This window comes from Martes martes (genome assembly GCF_963455335.1).
Source record: "Martes martes genome assembly, chromosome: 1".
NCBI lineage: Eukaryota > Metazoa > Chordata > Mammalia > Carnivora > Mustelidae > Martes > Martes martes.
This window is the reverse complement of record NC_137888.1, coordinates 129,139,834-129,156,754: the sequence shown is the minus strand read 5'-3', so window position 1 is coordinate 129,156,754 and position 16,921 is coordinate 129,139,834. Positions and strand designations below refer to the sequence as shown.

Sequence of the window (16,921 nt, the reverse complement as noted above, 5' to 3'; positions counted from 1 at the left end):
TGTCAAATAAATAAATAAAGTCTTAAAAAAAAATCAGAGGGATGCCGCAGGCTTTGCAGGTGTTTCTTTCGGATCTGTCATTTTCTCAATTTTGCATTAAAAGTGCAGGCAAGGGTACCCAGATGGCTCAGTCGGTTGAGTTCAACTCTTGGTCTCAGCTTAGGTCTTAATCTCAGGGTCATGAGTTCAAGCCCTGTGCTGGGATCCTCACTGGGCATGGCGCCTACTTAAAAAAAAAAAATAAAAAGAAAAGTGCAGGCAAGTATTGCACGCTGGCCAAGACACAAAGCTGCTCAGCAGTTGCAGTGGGGATGTTGTCTAGGAGTCAGGAAGCCTGGGTTCAACTCGTGGCTCCTGCGCTTAAAGACGGTGTGCACTTGAGCAAGTTATTTCAAGCTTCAGGACGTTCACAGAAAATGAGGAAATAATGGCACTTTCCCCTCAGGGCTTTTTGAGGATTAAATGAGATAATGCGTGCAAAGTTTTCAGCATAAGGTCTGGGAGTACTATGTAAGAACAGTTGGTCTGCTCTCTGCCTGAAACACTTTTCTGGATTTCTTGACATGGCCTGCACCCATCTATCATTCTGGTCTCTGCTCAGAAAGCGCCCTCTCTGACTCTCCTATCTAAATTAACACTCACCCCCTTGCTACCACTCTCTATTCCTTATCCTATTGGGTTTTCCTTCATAGCATTATCATTGTCTGTTATTATATTATGTAGGAATAGATAAGCTCCATGAGAATCAGGCTTTGTCCCCTTTGTTCACAAGTGATGCCCTAGTGTCTAGAAGAGTATCTGGCATGCCGTGAGTGCCCAGTAAATGAAAGAATAAATTCATACATAATTATTTGGATGAGGGAATAAGTGTATATAAGCTTTTAAATGATCACTGCTAGTATTAAGTGCATTATTCATTGAATAAATAAATGAATGAATGAACACATGAATGAATACATACCAGATATTTAAATCTGGTATATGAACGATAGGTCCATGCCAAGGGAACAATGAGGCCTAAACACTACAAGTTGCTCAGACCCTTTGGTCCAGGAGTATTTCAGATAAATACTCATGAGTGGAGTATCTATTTGCAAATGGATGTCACAGGTCTTCCTGAGCTGGGAGAAAAAGACGGGTTGGATTCAGAAGTCAATTCATCTACTTGTGAAGAAGGCTTCTTCCTTCTTGAACTTGGTTAGCTGTCTTACGGTGACAGCATTTAGGGAGAATTGCTACTCCACATTTTCTAATCTGCAAAGGGTTGTAGAAATTGAATGCAGTGTGGTAGGCAATGTAGTATAATGGGAAAGCAAGTCCTAAATCAGATCAACTCATGTGTGAATCTTAGCTCTACAGCTTGCTGTCAGCATGATTTTGGATGAATTAGTTGAGCTCTTCCAGCCTTGTTCTTGATCTATCAAGTGGGGAAGAACCTGGCCTCACATAACATGATACCTGGGATACAACAAGGCCCCCAGAATATCAGTCTCCTCCTTGCAACTGACCACTTATGAGAAAGCCAGCAAGAAGATATGGGAGATCTGTAAAGGGAAATGGATCTTCTTCCCGAGTTTGCCAAACGGAAGCCCAGAGGGAGTGCAGCTTAGGGGTCTGGGAGAAACTGCTGTGCAGTCTGAATGTGAAACCAAATGCCTGTTGTTTGCATTTTGACTTTGCCCCTCAGGACATGCAGGTAATCTTGGCCCGTGATGATGGCAGTACTGGTGATGGCACTAATGTCAACAGCACCAAGCTTGGAAATGCCTGCCACGTGACTGGCACTTCATAAAGTAAATGTTAGCTATGAAAGTGATTTATTATCACAAAGGGATGATAAACTCTATTGCCTAAACAGGCACACTTTTGAAAATGAAAGGGGACAGTGTTAATATTTAAATCACGACACTAGATAAAAACTGGAATGGCCTGGGGCAAATGCAGTCACAGGTTACCCTATGGTTATCAGGACACCTGAGACGGAAGGAGGCATTCCCCCTCCTCCGAAGTAGTTAGGCAGAGGCCAGGAGCCCTGGAAAGCTGTGTCCCCTCTGATGGGGCGAGACTCAACACTAGGTTTGTTTTCCTCCCCATTTCAAGCTTTTCTGATTCTACCGTAGTTCCGTCTGCAAATGTATTGTAATACTAGTTATTTCTTTTGGTTTGATTCTCACTGGGGAGAGAGAGGTTTGGAGGAATTCTGCTCCCTTGTTCTAATAACTGGTTTGGAAATATGTGCTGACCTCAGCCTCCTGTGGGCAGACGCCAAGGAAGGGGGGGGTGGTGAAGAAGCACAGGAATGCACACTCACGGCCTCACCTGCCCTGCCCTTGCGTATGGAGAAGCCCAAAGGCTCACATTCTGTCCAAAATTAACAAAGTTAATGAATTCCTACCAGCCTCATTTTGTCCTTGAATGTGAAACCAAGACTCCTGGGAATGATTCTGTAAGCCAAGCAGTTACTGTTTCTTATCCCCCTAAATTTTATCAGGTTAATTCAAAATAAAAATATTCTCTTTCCCAAATTAGACTTGAACTGGAGATTCTAGGCTTTGGCAGAGTCTCAAAACCTCTTGGCAGTTCCAAAGATGCATCCTTAGCTTATTCCTTATTAGTGTTCCAAGCCCTCCATGGTCTCTTCTATAATCAGAAATGGTATTACAAAACATCAGAATCAGATTACCTAAGCCAACCTTCCTCCCTGGGCAAAGGAGTGGGGGTGCAAACGAAGGTTTTACCTGCAGCATCTATAGAACGCTCTCTCAAAAACCTGACAGAGAGCACAGCCTTAGCAAATTCCTTGCCCCCAAACCTTGCCCTCACACTTCCCAAAGTAGAATTCCTTATACATCCTAAAGTTCTTCAGAAGCTGATCTATATTTTACTTATGGGTCATATTCCCCTACATGAATGTGAGTCCTCTGGAGTCAGTAAGTAGGCCTTATTCTGATGTTTTTAGTAACATTTATTGCAATTTTTTTCTGTATAGAGGTGATATATATTCCTTTCAGAAAATATAGAAAAATGTGAAGGTGACACTAAAAATCACTTATAATCCCATCTCCCTGTCATCATCGCTGTCATTTAAAAATATATTTTCCTAGTGTTTTGGCCTGGGAAGAAATGGGTACTTTAAGAGCTAGTACCATATTTTTTCTCACCTTTGGCAGAGAAGACAAGAGAGAATTTGGTCTTCTTATGGTCACATTTGATATTCAGAAAAATTTGTGATAATCAGTAACTAAATTTCATAAGCAGCTTAAATGGAAAAAAAAAAGGCAGAAATCCTCACAAGTTTTAAAATAATTGTAGCACACTTTATAACTACTTTAGGGCGCCTGGGTGGCTCAGTGGGTTGAGACTCTGCCTTCAGCTCAGGTCATGATCTCAGGGTCCTGGGATCGAGTCCCGCATCAGGCTCTCTGCTTGGAGGGGAGCCTGCTTCCTCCTCTCTCTCTGCCTGCCTCTCTGCCTACTTGTGATCTCTCTCTGTCAAAAAAATAAATAAAATCTTTAAAAATAAATAACTACTTTGATGACCGCAGTTTCGGTAAATAAAAATATTTACTGAAAAATTTTGGGGCTGTGTATTGTTTGGTGAATCAGATTTTTGGTAAGTTGACTTCAGCAAATTGGTTGTTTGGTGTATTGATAATGCAGTTCATGTGCTACAGTGTCTCATGCTTCAGGGCTGAGACAAGTACAGGACATTTTTATTTAAGGCACTTAAGGTGCCTTAAATAAAAGGAAGGTAAGGAAGACAGTACAGCAAGATAACTTTTACAGGGGAAAGACATGGGCCAGATGGTAGGGAAGAGCACTGTAAACACCATGGAGACAGGGTTCAGCTTGGATTTCTGTAGGCCAGTGGTTCTGAGCTGGGAGCGAAAGGGACTGGAAAGAAAGTTGGCTGGAAACAAGTGAGAGAGGGTGCTGTGGTAGAGGTCCCAGTGCACTGTCTTCAACTCGCTTGGCTTATGTGCCTCCCTGAATGGGGAAACAGGCCCAGGGGAAACTGGTGGGGTGGGCTGGGGGCTGAGCACCTCACACTGACCTGGCTTAAAGAGTTGGGACCAGGACAAACACCTAGAGTTGCTTCCAGCAGTGACACACCAGTTCTTAAAAATTCTCAACCGGTTCCAGATCTCTTGTTCTTCTCCCCTTACTCATTTGGAGCCAGTAGAGCTATCAGATTACTGTTGATTTGTGGAACAGGATTCATAAACACAGGACAATTTTAATTACCACTAGCTATATCTTTTAAAAAGTATCTCTGAAATTAAGTAGACATGAGGAGGTGCTTTCCTGCGGGCACCTTGGTAGGAACACAATCTGTGGCTGAATGGTATCTCTGATTTAGCATGAGGGGAACACTTCATGCTAACAGATGATGTGAGAAGGGACTGGGGGCAGCGTGGAAGGGGACAAAGACTCCTGAAGAGAGATGACAATGCAGAAAGGAATGCTCACTTTCAGAGACAAGGGGAGGAAAGAGATGAATAAGAATCACTGACTGTTCGAACTGGAAGGAATTTAGAGATTAATCAATACAAAACCTTCCTTTTATAGATGAGGTCACCATATCACCGAGAGGCTAAGCAAACTGCCCAATATGACACAAGGAGTAAGTGGCAGATCCAGGATGGAAAATTAAAGGTACAAAAGGAAGACTCCAGAGAAGCCAGAAGGATATTCCTAGGATCTGAATTTAAGGAGATTACTTGCCTGACAAAGACAGCAATGAAAAACACAAGAATTAATTTTATTTTCCTTGGAGAACTGAGGGCTTGCTCACCCATGATCCCCCTATATGAATCCCACCTGCCTACGTAGAATAGACCACCAGCCTTGAGAGACCACTTCCAGGGACTTCTCAGCCAGTCCATAGTAGCTGAAGTGATGGTATTTATTTATGACCTCATTTATCACTCATGTGGCTTCTGCTTGCAGTAATTCTGCAAAGTTGGGGAAAGCTTTTCATGTGAGAAGCAGAAGGGAAATGAGTTGCCTGCTGTAATGTGTAAATTTCACTTCCCTGGGCCATCAATTTTATGCCATGAGGATATTAGATGTTATGCAACAAAATACCAAACTGTGGAATCTCAATGTGAGCATTAAATTGAGTTTGGATAGCGCCCTGGGCATTGTCATACCCCCAGTGTCAACCAATTGGGTTCAACCCACCTGAGACCAAATTCCCATTGACCACTAACAGCTTGTGGTCTGCCAATCCTTTCAGGGGCCACTGTGGTTGATGTAATCCTAACATTCACCAGTGTCAGGAATGGACCCAACAACCTGGCTAATAGGTCCATTAAATTATACTCAGTGGAGGGGAGTAAAGATCTTCTTCTTCAAGAATGTAAATTCCAAATTCCTACATGGTCCTTTGTGGGACTGTAAGTTTTATGAAGCAACTTTTTTTCCTGTTCTCTAGTTGTTTTCTTTGTCTTTAATTTCTCCAGACAACTGCCCCGAATGTTAGTTCTTTCATAATTAAAACTAGTGATTCAGTGCCCAAGACTTATTAGCATTCCTCCCCTGAGATTCTGGGGGCATGGTTCTCAAACTGCGGCCCCTGACCAGCAGGATCCTCATCACCTGGGACCTTAGAAATGCAAATGATTAGGTCTTTTGCTAAATCCACTAAATCAGAAACTCTGCAGGGTCCAGCATGCTGGGTTTTAATAAGCCTCCAGAGATTCTAATTAGAGCTCAAGTTTGAGAATTGTTGCTCTGTGGGAAGGCAGTGCATGGTTCCTCTCTCATGAATGAGGTTGAGAGCCCCCCAGATAGCCTAGGACTCCTTGAAGGGACCTCAGATTTCCCTGCCCCTCTCTTGATGACAGAAAGCAGGACGTTCTTGGTTTTAAAAGATGACCTCTGAACTTTAGGGAAAGAACTACACTGAAGTACAGCCACATGGCAATGAAGAGAGGAGGACAGTTGTACCTGTATTCTGAGCCCTAGAGAAGAGGAAATGCCCACAAGGAAAGCAATGCTGAGACCTAGGGGCAACAGCTGAATTTGGTTAATGGGGTGCTCAACACAGTTGAGGGTGAAAAGACCAGCAGGAGGCACCCTCTGGGTGCTGACTTTATAAGGTTCTGGTTTTGGGAGGTTGAGACAGTGATACTATTTAAGAAACCATACTGTATTTAGGTAAATTCAGTACACAAACCTGGAGGAAAAATGACCAAGGCGGTTTTTCTTTTTTGCAAGAGGATTCTTAATCAATTTCATACAAGACAAACAAACTTAAAAATAACCCAAATAAAACAAAATCTTAGCAAGGTCAACTCTGACTTGGCTTTGCATTAATAGATACCACATTCCAATTTATACTAGTTAGTGACAAGCTATGAGGGGCTTTGGAGCCAAACAGATCTGCATTTGAGGTCCAACTCCACCATTTACTAGCTGTGTGGACTTAAATAAGTTCCCCAGCTTTTTACAGCACATTTCCTCAAATGTAAATGAGTATAGTGGTAGTGCTTACTTCCCAGGGATGTCCAGCTGATTACTTCAGCGCAATACAGCAAATGCCTAGCCCAGGGACTGGTAAATACAAGTACCTGGAGAAAGTTAAATGGTTTGGGTTACATTTACTGTTCTCATTATTTCTGACACAGTGTCCCCACTGTATCTGGTGCACAAAGAAGTGGAAGGCTTCAAGGATGACTTGACTAGTTAGTAAGCAGTGAAAGAAAGCGAAGGCACCACATTAAAGAAGGTCTGCTTGCTATTCTAGATAGTGAAGGATCCTCACAGCTCTCCTTGGCATGCCCTCTGTTGGGTGCAGCAGGAGAGGGGCTTCGCTCCTGGTCTCCTCTCTGACAACAGAAATCCAAGGACGGTCTCCAGGCTCACCCAGAAGGAGTACACAGCCTTCTGGACACCCTGCATCTCCGTGATTCGCCCCCCTCATCCATCTGCTGAGAACACACAGTTCTGCCTGGAGTACTCTTGGAGGACATCATCCTTCATTTGGCATTATTGCTCAGTGCTAAGTCACTGGCTGTGCTTATCCTCAACGTCATGGCCAATGCCAGTTTCTAGCATGCTGAGGGCTGCTAGTTCCCTATCCTAAAAGCCACGAGTCCTGCTGTTTCACAGGACTGAAACAGAGTGAGAACGTGGCCAACTCACATGGACAGGGCAAATACTTGCAGACGACCTTGAGAAGACAGCTCTGAATGTGAGACTTCCAGCATGGGTTTTGGGATGTCCCTTTATCTCTCCTTTTGGGCCTTAGTTGTGCTAAGACAGGAAGTGGAATACCTACCCCTGATTATTTCAGAGATCTGAGTTGAAACCAATTTTATTTAAAAAGAGTCTGAATAAAGTAAATATTACACACAAACACACACACACGCACTGACCCCTTTGACTAAAATTTTCAATGAACTTGAGGCAAAGTCCCAAGTTCAGTTTTACTAATTGCCCAGAACATGGGTGTTCTGTCTCAGTGTTTTCACCCTTTTTGCTTCCACCTTCACTCCTGAAACAAAGCTGGCCCCTAGAGACGTTGATTCTTCCCCACCATTTCCTAGATTCTCACGTCCTGAATCACAGCTTCCATATCCTGAATGTTCTTTCTGCACTGGGGACACTGCTAAGCACCTTATATGTGTTTTCTCACTTGATCCTCGCAATATTTCTTGAGGCCAGCTCTATTATTATCTCTACTTTGCATATGAAGAGGCTGAGGCTTAAGCGGCTGCAAGAATTTGCCTTTGGACATACAACTTGAGAGCAGCTGAGCTGGGATTTGACTGTAGACCAGGAGGCCCCACAGCAGGTGCACTTAAGCATTATGAAACAGTGCTTCAGACCCTGAATGTGCCATTCCTCCAGCGGCTCAACAGCTCCTGGAGCCAGCCATGCCCTGCCGAGCTAAGCAGGACAAGGGAAAAGAAATCTTGAACCACTGAAGGGATGAAGAAGGAAAGCACTGATTTTTTCTTTTTTTTTTGGTCTTTTTGTGTTTTGTGTTCTGTGGTGGGTTTGTTTGTTTTTTGCTGGATCATACTAGAGAGAACAATTCAGAAAAAAGGGAAAGCTCCCTCACACCAAAATTTAACGTTTAGTTCACACTCGAGAGATGTCATCACATACTCAACAGTTCTTTAAAAAATCCTTTATGATTCCTTAGTTGCATATAACACCTAGGGCTCATCACAACACATCCCCTCCTTAATACCCATCACCTGCTTACCCCATCCCTCCACCACCTTCCCTTCTGGAAACCTCAGTTTGGTTCCCAGAGTCCAGAGTGTCTCATGGTTTGTCTCCCTCTCTGATTTCTTCCCATTCAGATTTCCCTTCCTTCCCCTATGGTTGTCTGCACTAATGATGTACTATATGTTGGCTAACTAAACATAATAATAAAAAAAAATCCTTCATGATTTGTTCATATATGAAACGTTCAATGGATTTCCTTCTAGAAATAAAAACAAGAGTCTCTTTGAAGGAATCTCACCCACTTTCAGGCTACGGGTACTACAGGGAGTCCACTCTCAAATCTGTATCTGTTCCAGATCCATGTGATCAGGTGCCAAATGGCAACCTCCTCTGCATTCTCCATAAACATCACGGGCTAAACATGCCAGCACATTCTATTCCCCACTCCACTCCTCAATCTGATTCTCCTGAAAGATAGGCAAATCACTCCTCCAGGGACCGGAGTCAGCTATCTGTAAGCTCCTCCTCCCTTTACCCATTCTCCAAGGCTTGTTGATACAGCTCTTGGCCAAACTCTTCCCGTAGCCTTCTCAACTTGCACCACCATTGCCTTCCATCTCTTTCCTGTTATGGCATGAGCTTCCTAATTGGTTTCCCCGTCTCCACATCCACTCTCTCCCACCCGGACTTCATAGGAACACTAAAGTGACGTTTCTAATATACACATCCAATCTTGTTCTCTCCCTAGTCAAAACCCTTCAGGACCTCCAGGGAAACACATCCAAGCTCTTCAAACTTTAGAGAAAGCACTTAAATCTTCCTAGTTAGGCTCCTCTTCTCCTGTCCAGCCTCCCCTATTCATTTTCTACCCCTACTTGACCATTTAGCCGTGTTGAGTCACTTAGAGTTCTTTGCTATTTTTATGCTGCCATGCCTTTGTGTGTCCTGGTCATTCTGCCCAGAGAGTTCTCACTTCGTTCCTCTGCTGGTGAATTCCTCCTCATCCTTTGAGATTCAGGTCCAGAGTCATCTTCTTTCCCTCCCTCCTTCCTTCCCTCCTTCTTTCCTGCCTGCCTGACTGCCTGCCTTCCTTCCTTTCCTCCTACCCTCCCTCCCTCCTTCCTTTCCTTTCCTTTACTCCCCTTCCTTCCTTCATTTTTCTTCCTTCCTATTTATTTATTCGAGAGAGAGTGAGAGCTAGAGAGAGAGAGAGGGGACATAGAGGGAGAGGGAGAGAGAGAAGCAGACTTCCCACTGAGCAGGCCAATGTGGGGCTCGATCCCAGGACCCTGGGATCATGACCTGAGCTGAAGGCAGACACTTAACTGACTGAGCCACCCAGGTGCCCCCAGAGTCATCTTTCTTGTGAGACCTCCCTGATTCCCTCTAGGTAGAGGTAAGCCTTTCCCCTGTAGCCCCTGGAACACATCTCTGTTGTAGCAGAAAGTTAACAGTCATTTTAATTATTTATTTACCAGTCTGTCTCCCAGCTAATGATAAGCTCTTCTGGGACCAGACCTTTGTCTTTTTCATTTGTGTGTCTCTAGGACCTACCAGGGTATTTGATATAACTGGGGCACTTTCTAAATGCTTGCTGAAACACAGATATGTGACTGAATAGAACTTACCATGTTAAAATGATCTAAAATACTAAATTTTTACTGATCTAAAATTTTCAAATGAACTCCTCAATAAATGTGGCTTGAGCATGTGTGATATAAAAGCATGGTGTTGCATTAGACATGAAAAAGTACCGATGATGGCCTCTGCCTTAAGAAACTTGTAATCTAGCCAGGGTCAGATGATATATATAAAAGTAAATGTTAATTAAGAGAGAAATTATTTTAATGAACTGAAAAAAAGGAACTTCTCAAGGCAGTTACAAAATGAGTGAAGTAGAGATGAGTTATAGGATCTTGGAGTCTGGGGAGGTCCCTATGGCCTAGAGAAGGGGTTCTATGGAATATGACTTGATTAGTTGGAACTCCATGTTGCAAGTGGCAAAAAGAATTAGCCCATAATGATTTGAATAATAAAGGGAAACCATTGGCCAAAATTCCTAGGAATGACTGGCTTCATATTACTGGCATCTAGCGTGCAAGTAATATGACCTGATTTCTCTCTAGTTCTCTGTTCTTCCCTTTGAGGTGCCAGTCTCTTTTGTTTTCACCCACATTTTGTGATATTATCACCCTTCCCTTTCCTCTCCCAGCAGTACCATGCTCTCCCCTTGAAGGGTATCATTTCCAGACCTCACAGCCTCACCCAATCTTTCTCAAAAGGTTCTAGCAAATATGTATTTACATTTCACTATCTCTGATTGTTATATACCATCACTGAACTAATCACTATGGCTACAAAAACTGGCAGATTGATTTCAGCCAATTAGTGCCTACCCCAAAAGTATGGAAAGGTCACTCATACCCATCACATGGCTGATAATATAAAAGGGTGGTTGCCCATGAATATACAAGATACCCAGACAGGCTAGTGTGTCACCTGGAGTGGCTTGGGAAACATGGCTTAGGACTACACTCAACAATTCTGACTTGCTACTCACTTGCTTCGTCTAAGCCAGGTGTTAAAAGAGATCTCAGAACATGTGGCCTCTCCCCATAATCCTTCTTTAAATCATGGCAGAAAAAAGAACTTTGGATTAGGGACCAAAAGCTCTTGACTTCTGGTATTGGTTCCGTCAGGACACTACATCTTTCTGATCCTCAGTTCTCTCAGCTATAAAATGCAGATGATGACCCCTGTCTTCTCCGCATTGTCAAGAGAATCAAATGAAATGGTCAGTTTGGAAGCTCTTTCAAAAGTATCAAGATACATTTAGAAAGTACAATCTGTAATCTTAACCTCAGTGCTCACTTCCATATATTCCTCCTCTTGAAGACTTAAAAAAAAATCAAGCTGATGAACCCCCCCCCCCAGCTTCCCTTTGTTTACCCCCCTCCAGACAGTCTGTCAGTTTTTCATTGATATGCTTTCATTGGTATACTCTGTATTCGTCATGGCACTTTTGGGCACCTAGGTGGCTCAGTCGATTAAGCGTCTGCCTTTGGTTCAGGTCATGATCCCAGGGTCCTGGGATGGGGCCCTGCATCGGGCTCTCTGCTCCGCAAGGAGCCTGCTTCTCCCTCTCCCTCTGCCCTGCCTCCCTGATCATGTTCTCTCTTTCTCCCATAAATAAATAAAATCTTCAAAAAAAAAAATCATGGTGCTTTTAGCCCAAGGAACGGAAAACCAGAACCCAAGCAACTTTAACAGTAGGACACTTTATTATCTCATGATAAGGAGTCCACAGATAGGGCGGGACCCAGGGGCAGTGTGTCAGCCAGTGTCTCCACCTCCTGCAACTCTTCCGGCTCTCACTTCACCTTAGGGTTGCTCTCATCCTCACCCTTGCTACAAAGTGGCTACAGTGGTTCCAGGAATCACAAGCAGACAACTTTTCCTTTGTATGTCTCTCTCTCTCTCTCTGTCTTTTAAGCTAGAACAGCTTTCCGAGAAAAACCGTTCATGTCTTATTGATTAGAACTGGCCAAAGCCCACTCCTAAACCAATCTCTGGCAAAAGGGAAGAGGATCCATATGATTGGCTGAGATTACTCAGGATTCACCCTTGAGCTGGAAACAGGGTTATTTTCTACACAGCCAGATGATGGAAAACGATCTGAAAATGATCAGGGCCCAATGGGTGAAAAAGTGGAGTGACTGGCTATCGGGTAGGCAGCCGATAGCATCTGTGCCCCACATGCCATAAATGCCCTGCTCATTTCCAGGGGCCTATGACTGCATTGCAAACCACTGACTTCTGACCATTAGCACCTGCATTTCTTTGCTTGTAAGCAATTAGGTCTACTGGGAGCCTGCACTGCTGCCCATGCAACAAGCCAGAAATACTGGGGGATTGATATTCCCACCCTGGGAACTGCCCTCAACAACTGATGAACTATATTCCCCAAGTATATAAATACCCAAGTTCCCTCATCTCTGGGGTAAGATAACTCTGTGCTCTTTGCTCTGTACTGGCTTCCAGAATTTCCCCAGCAGAATTAAACTCCAGTTGGCCCAGTGGTTGCTGGCTTGCCATCACTCTTACAGGCTGCCTTCCTTTTCCTGTCTTACTTTCTCTTCTGCTATGGCTTCTCCTTCACCTCCTTTGACTTCCTGTCTCAGAGTTAGGTTCTTGGGAAACCCAAATGAAGATACTATGTACCATATGCCAAACTTCTTCCTGAATTCAGAGTCTTTGTATATAATTTTCTCATCTGCTTGGAAAATGTTTCCTCTTTCTTCTCACCTGATGCACTCATTCTCCCTTCAAGTCTTGGTGTAAATGTCACTTCTTTTCAGAATTCTTCTTTGTTCGCCTCCCCTCCTGACACTACTCCCTCAATCTTTGCTCTCCTATTCCTTAACAATAATTACAATGGTTGTAATTTAACTTTTTGTATAATTTAATTAATTATTTGCTTCCCATCTTTATCCACAACTAGACTGTGAACAGCTTGAGTGAGGGTAGGGACAATGTTTTTGGCTCAACACTGTACCGCTGGCCTCCAACACAATGTCTGGCACAAAGTAGAGGGTCAAGGACTTACTGGCTTCTGGAAAGATGAGGGTTGTGAGAGGCTAAAGATGCAAATTTGAGAGTCATTCACATGGACAAAACGATCAAATCTTTTGATGAAAAAGATCTTTGATTCACATGACTTCTACCTGAATCTACATTTGTTTCTTAGGGCAGAATATAACTTTTATACATGAGGGGATATCCACAATCTAAAAGAGAATCTTGGAGTGGCTCATTTATATCTATAAGAGATGCCTCTAATCACTTTATTTTATTTATATATTACAGATTTCTACTTAAAATCCACCATTCATTCACTCATTTGTTGAATGCCTACTACTTATTAGGCATTGTACCTGGCAAGACCTTGGCACTATCTGCCTTCAACTGTTTTCAAAAGTCACGAGAGAGATTATATTGATGGAAATTCCTTCTCTGCCTCCCCTCACAGTCCTTCCACATTGAACTTTTGGCTTTCATTAAAAGAACAAGGAACAATCTAATGAAAGTAATCACTATATCTGCTAAAAAAAAAAAAAAAAGGTATCTGAGGGCATTGTCTGTTTTCACTCAGTGCTCACATGGGATAAGTTAGTGATAAGTGGCATGAGGCACAGTAAAAACAGACATGTATGCTTGTCATCTCTTTGCCAGGCAGCCTCTTTCTTAACTAATCCCTAAACCAGATCATTGCCTCCACATGTGATTGATACAGGTTTTATGGGGCTTGAGGTCTATATAATTTGGAATCCTTTGAGAAAAAAGTGCAAGACTACAAATAAAAATGTCACACAGAGCATTGGAAATAGTATACCCAAGTGAGGGGTTCTGAAGTTCGAGCTTCACTGGTTTTGCAGCAAATCAGTGTCTGACCTTGATTCAGTGAACCTGCTCTCCTCTGCCCCTTACCCCTGCCATGGTCATGCTGACCTCTATGCCTTGTTTATATTGATTTCTTACTTGCAAGTTCTTCCTCCTCCTTCTTCAATCTGTGGGCCATATTTTTTTTTTCATGGTTGAAATCTGCAATGCCTTCTCTGATTCTATTTGGCAGAAAGCTCTCCCTTCCCAAAGGCCCACACCCTGTGAATATAGTCCAAGATATTTTGTCTCATTATGCCTTAAATTGCATCATAAATTGCTCTATTTAAGTACATATAGTGTGCCTTCTCCAATTAGTGTCCACTTTTGGGGGTATAGGGACTATTTCTTCACTTAGATCTCTCCTCAGTACCTACTAAAGTTCTGGGTACAGCAGTAAGGGAAAGAAAAAGGAAAGGTGTCATGAAGCAGAATTACGGGGTTTGGAGTGAAGCCAAATTAGTTTGAGTTCTAGTTCTGCCACTTACTGTTGTGGGGCTTTAGGCTTAACCACCCTGAGTTCAGTTTTCTCACTGATAAATCAATATAATCATGATGTTTATTTCACATCATTGTCAGGATTAAATAAGAGCATTTATTCATTCACCAAATATCTATTTAGCCCCTCTCTTGGGCTATTTCTGGTACCAGAAACTTGGAACACATGTAACTGAGCAATAGTCTCTGTATGGAGTTGAGTTGGGAGATGGAAATTTATAATGTAACAGAATAAGACTATAGCACACACAGTCAGAGCATAGTAAGTGCTTAATAAATAATTGTGAAGTAACTGACAGAATGAAGGAATTCAGAAGAGAAAATGGTTAATTTTGCAAAGTAAGTAGGTCTTCCCATATTTGCCACATCATCCCTATCTAAACACACTGTTAATTATAATGGATATGACAGTGTATGGGAACTCATAAAATGCTGCATGTAAAGGAAAAATAAAACCAGAGGACAAAGAATGCGAGGAGAGAGGAAAAAGGGGAGGAAGAGAGGCCTCAAGGAGGCAAGGGGTGGGGAGGGACCTCTGTGGACCCACCTGGCCCAGTGTGCACTCCATGCCTCCCAGGAAGTCGGCCTCCTTCAGCCCATTGTGGTTGCTGCTGATGTCATGCACTTCAAACCGCAGACGCTGCACCTCTTCAAAGTAAAAGTCCACAGTGAACAGTTTTGAATACACCGGGTTTATGCAGGTGCGAATCACCTCTGTTCTGTCAACCTGCAAGGAGAGAAGAAGAGAAAACACCACCATGGATTAGGGCCTTTTATTACTACCCTTTAGGTGAAATAATGTTACGGTGCTTCCCCTTTTTCCAAACCATAAATGCCCTCCATTGAGACACCAGAGTTAGCAGTTTGAAAATCCACAAGGAAGCACCCTCAGAGAATGAGCCACGTTTCAAGGAGGGAAATCTTATTAGACAGAATAATCTGAAGCTTTGTATTTAAAGACTTAGAGCATGTTGGATTGTCAGGGAATATGGCAACAAGACAGATTAATGATTAGTGACTGCCTGGAGCCCTAGCATGAAAAAGAGTCTGACAGCACATCTGGGCTCAAGAGGAAAAAAGTCTGCAATAGACTAGTGATGTCTGATGGGCACAGTAATGGCAAAAGACCATATAGGTGCCCCATTTTAGCCAATCCTACTCTAACATGAGTTTTGTAGCTCCTAATCCCTAGCATAATGAAGTGGAAAGGCCAAGAGAGTAGGAATGAAGATGACTGCCTTTGGTCTCAACTATACCTTTTATTGAGTTTATAATGGTTGCTCAGTCATTTCAATTCCCTGAGCCCCAGTTTCCTCATCAACAAAATGAGGATTCGAGGATTCGAAAATGAAAAGCCCCTTCCTGCTCTAATAGTCCATGAGTTATGACTCCTTTTGCTTTCTATGATAATAACTCTCCATTAGCCCCTCTCTCTCAGATCCGTATCTGCCACTCTCCACCCTACTCTTGCCTTTGGAGGCTGACTTCTATGGATGGAATTTCCTGGACTTCCTTGCCTCTAGGTTCTGGTTTGACTCAGCCAAAGGGAGGACTTAGCAGGAGATCAGACAGTGGGAGGGCAGAGAAGTGATGACAGCAGCACCATGCCTCTGCACACATCGAGTCTGCTAGTAGAATCCATTCCACAGAGGGAGCTTTTGTGGGTTCTCGGAACACAATGCCCCCTCCCTCTCTTGATTCTTCAGACCACTGCCGTTGCTATCGCTAATGAGCCTCACCATCCTTTGTTGGCTTCCTTCTCCTTGCCCATGCCCCCAGAAAGTGTCCCTCTATAGAGAGTTTAAACCTTTAGATGAAACTCTTTGGGTATGCCATCTATTTTTGTTGGTACCACTAAGGTTCTTTTCCTCTATGTCTTTCACATGTCAAAACACCATTTACAACACCACTGATATCCTGGGAAACTAACCCAAGATCTTAATGACAGCTATTCCGAATTATAGCTAAACCATGATATTATGGTATCTCTGAATTGGAGATACCCGTTACTCGTATTTTACGAATCAGCTGGAGCCGACATGTACTTTTGGCTCTCAGATAGAAACATGGTCTCTTGGATACTTCCTGAGTGTTGTTCATTAGCACAAACTGGGAAAACCATTTCCTGTATTTTCATTGGAGTACAGAGAAACAGCTCTCGAAAAACTGAAGGGAAGGCTGTCTTTAACCATATCTTGTGCATACAGGTTATCCAGCAAGAAAAGAATTCTTGCTGCAGCATCCCCTACATTCTTGTGCTCAGTGTTTTGTCCCTGGCCCAACCATCCCTCTGGGCCCTGTGTGAGAGTGAGTTGTCCTGTGGGGAATGTCACCTGCTATTCCTGAGGGGATGGTCAATACAGGTTGTGAGGAGAAGGAGAATATGATTCTGGTCATGTCCCTGTACAAAAGACAGAAAACCAAGTCCCAAACTACTATTGACCAGCATTTTATAATAAGCTATTGTTCAGACCAATGGTTATTTCACTCTGCTGGCTTCTTCTGAAGGATCACCTTCTCTTTTAACTGAGTTGTTCATTTTGTAAATTGAAATTCAAGTTAGTTAACATATAGTGTAGTATTTGTTTCAGGAGTAGAATTTAGTGATTTATCACTTACATAAAACACCCAGCGCTCATCCCAATATGTGCTCTCCTTAATGACCATCATTCATTTACCATTTACCAAAGACGTTCACTCATTTGCCATCATTCATGCCCTCCACCTGGCTCCCCTCCAGCAACCCTCAGTTTGTTCTCTGTAGTTAAGAGTCTCTTATGGGGGTGCCTGGGTGGCTCAA

The 16,921-nt window shown here is 43.1% G+C and overlaps 1 protein-coding gene across 1 annotated transcript in view; it reads right to left on the bottom strand.

Annotated features, from left to right (window-relative positions):
* The window catches only part of CPNE4 (copine 4), a gene marked incomplete at its 3' end in the record, with an annotated part of 476,837 nt that overhangs the window by 143,097 nt on the left and 316,819 nt on the right, over positions 1-16,921 (bottom strand). Inside the window, exon 3 of the mRNA XM_080823089.1 lies at positions 14,669-14,848. Coding sequence (XP_080679215.1) covers positions 14,669-14,848 — 180 coding nt within the window. The remainder of the gene's footprint in view (positions 1-14,668; positions 14,849-16,921) is intronic.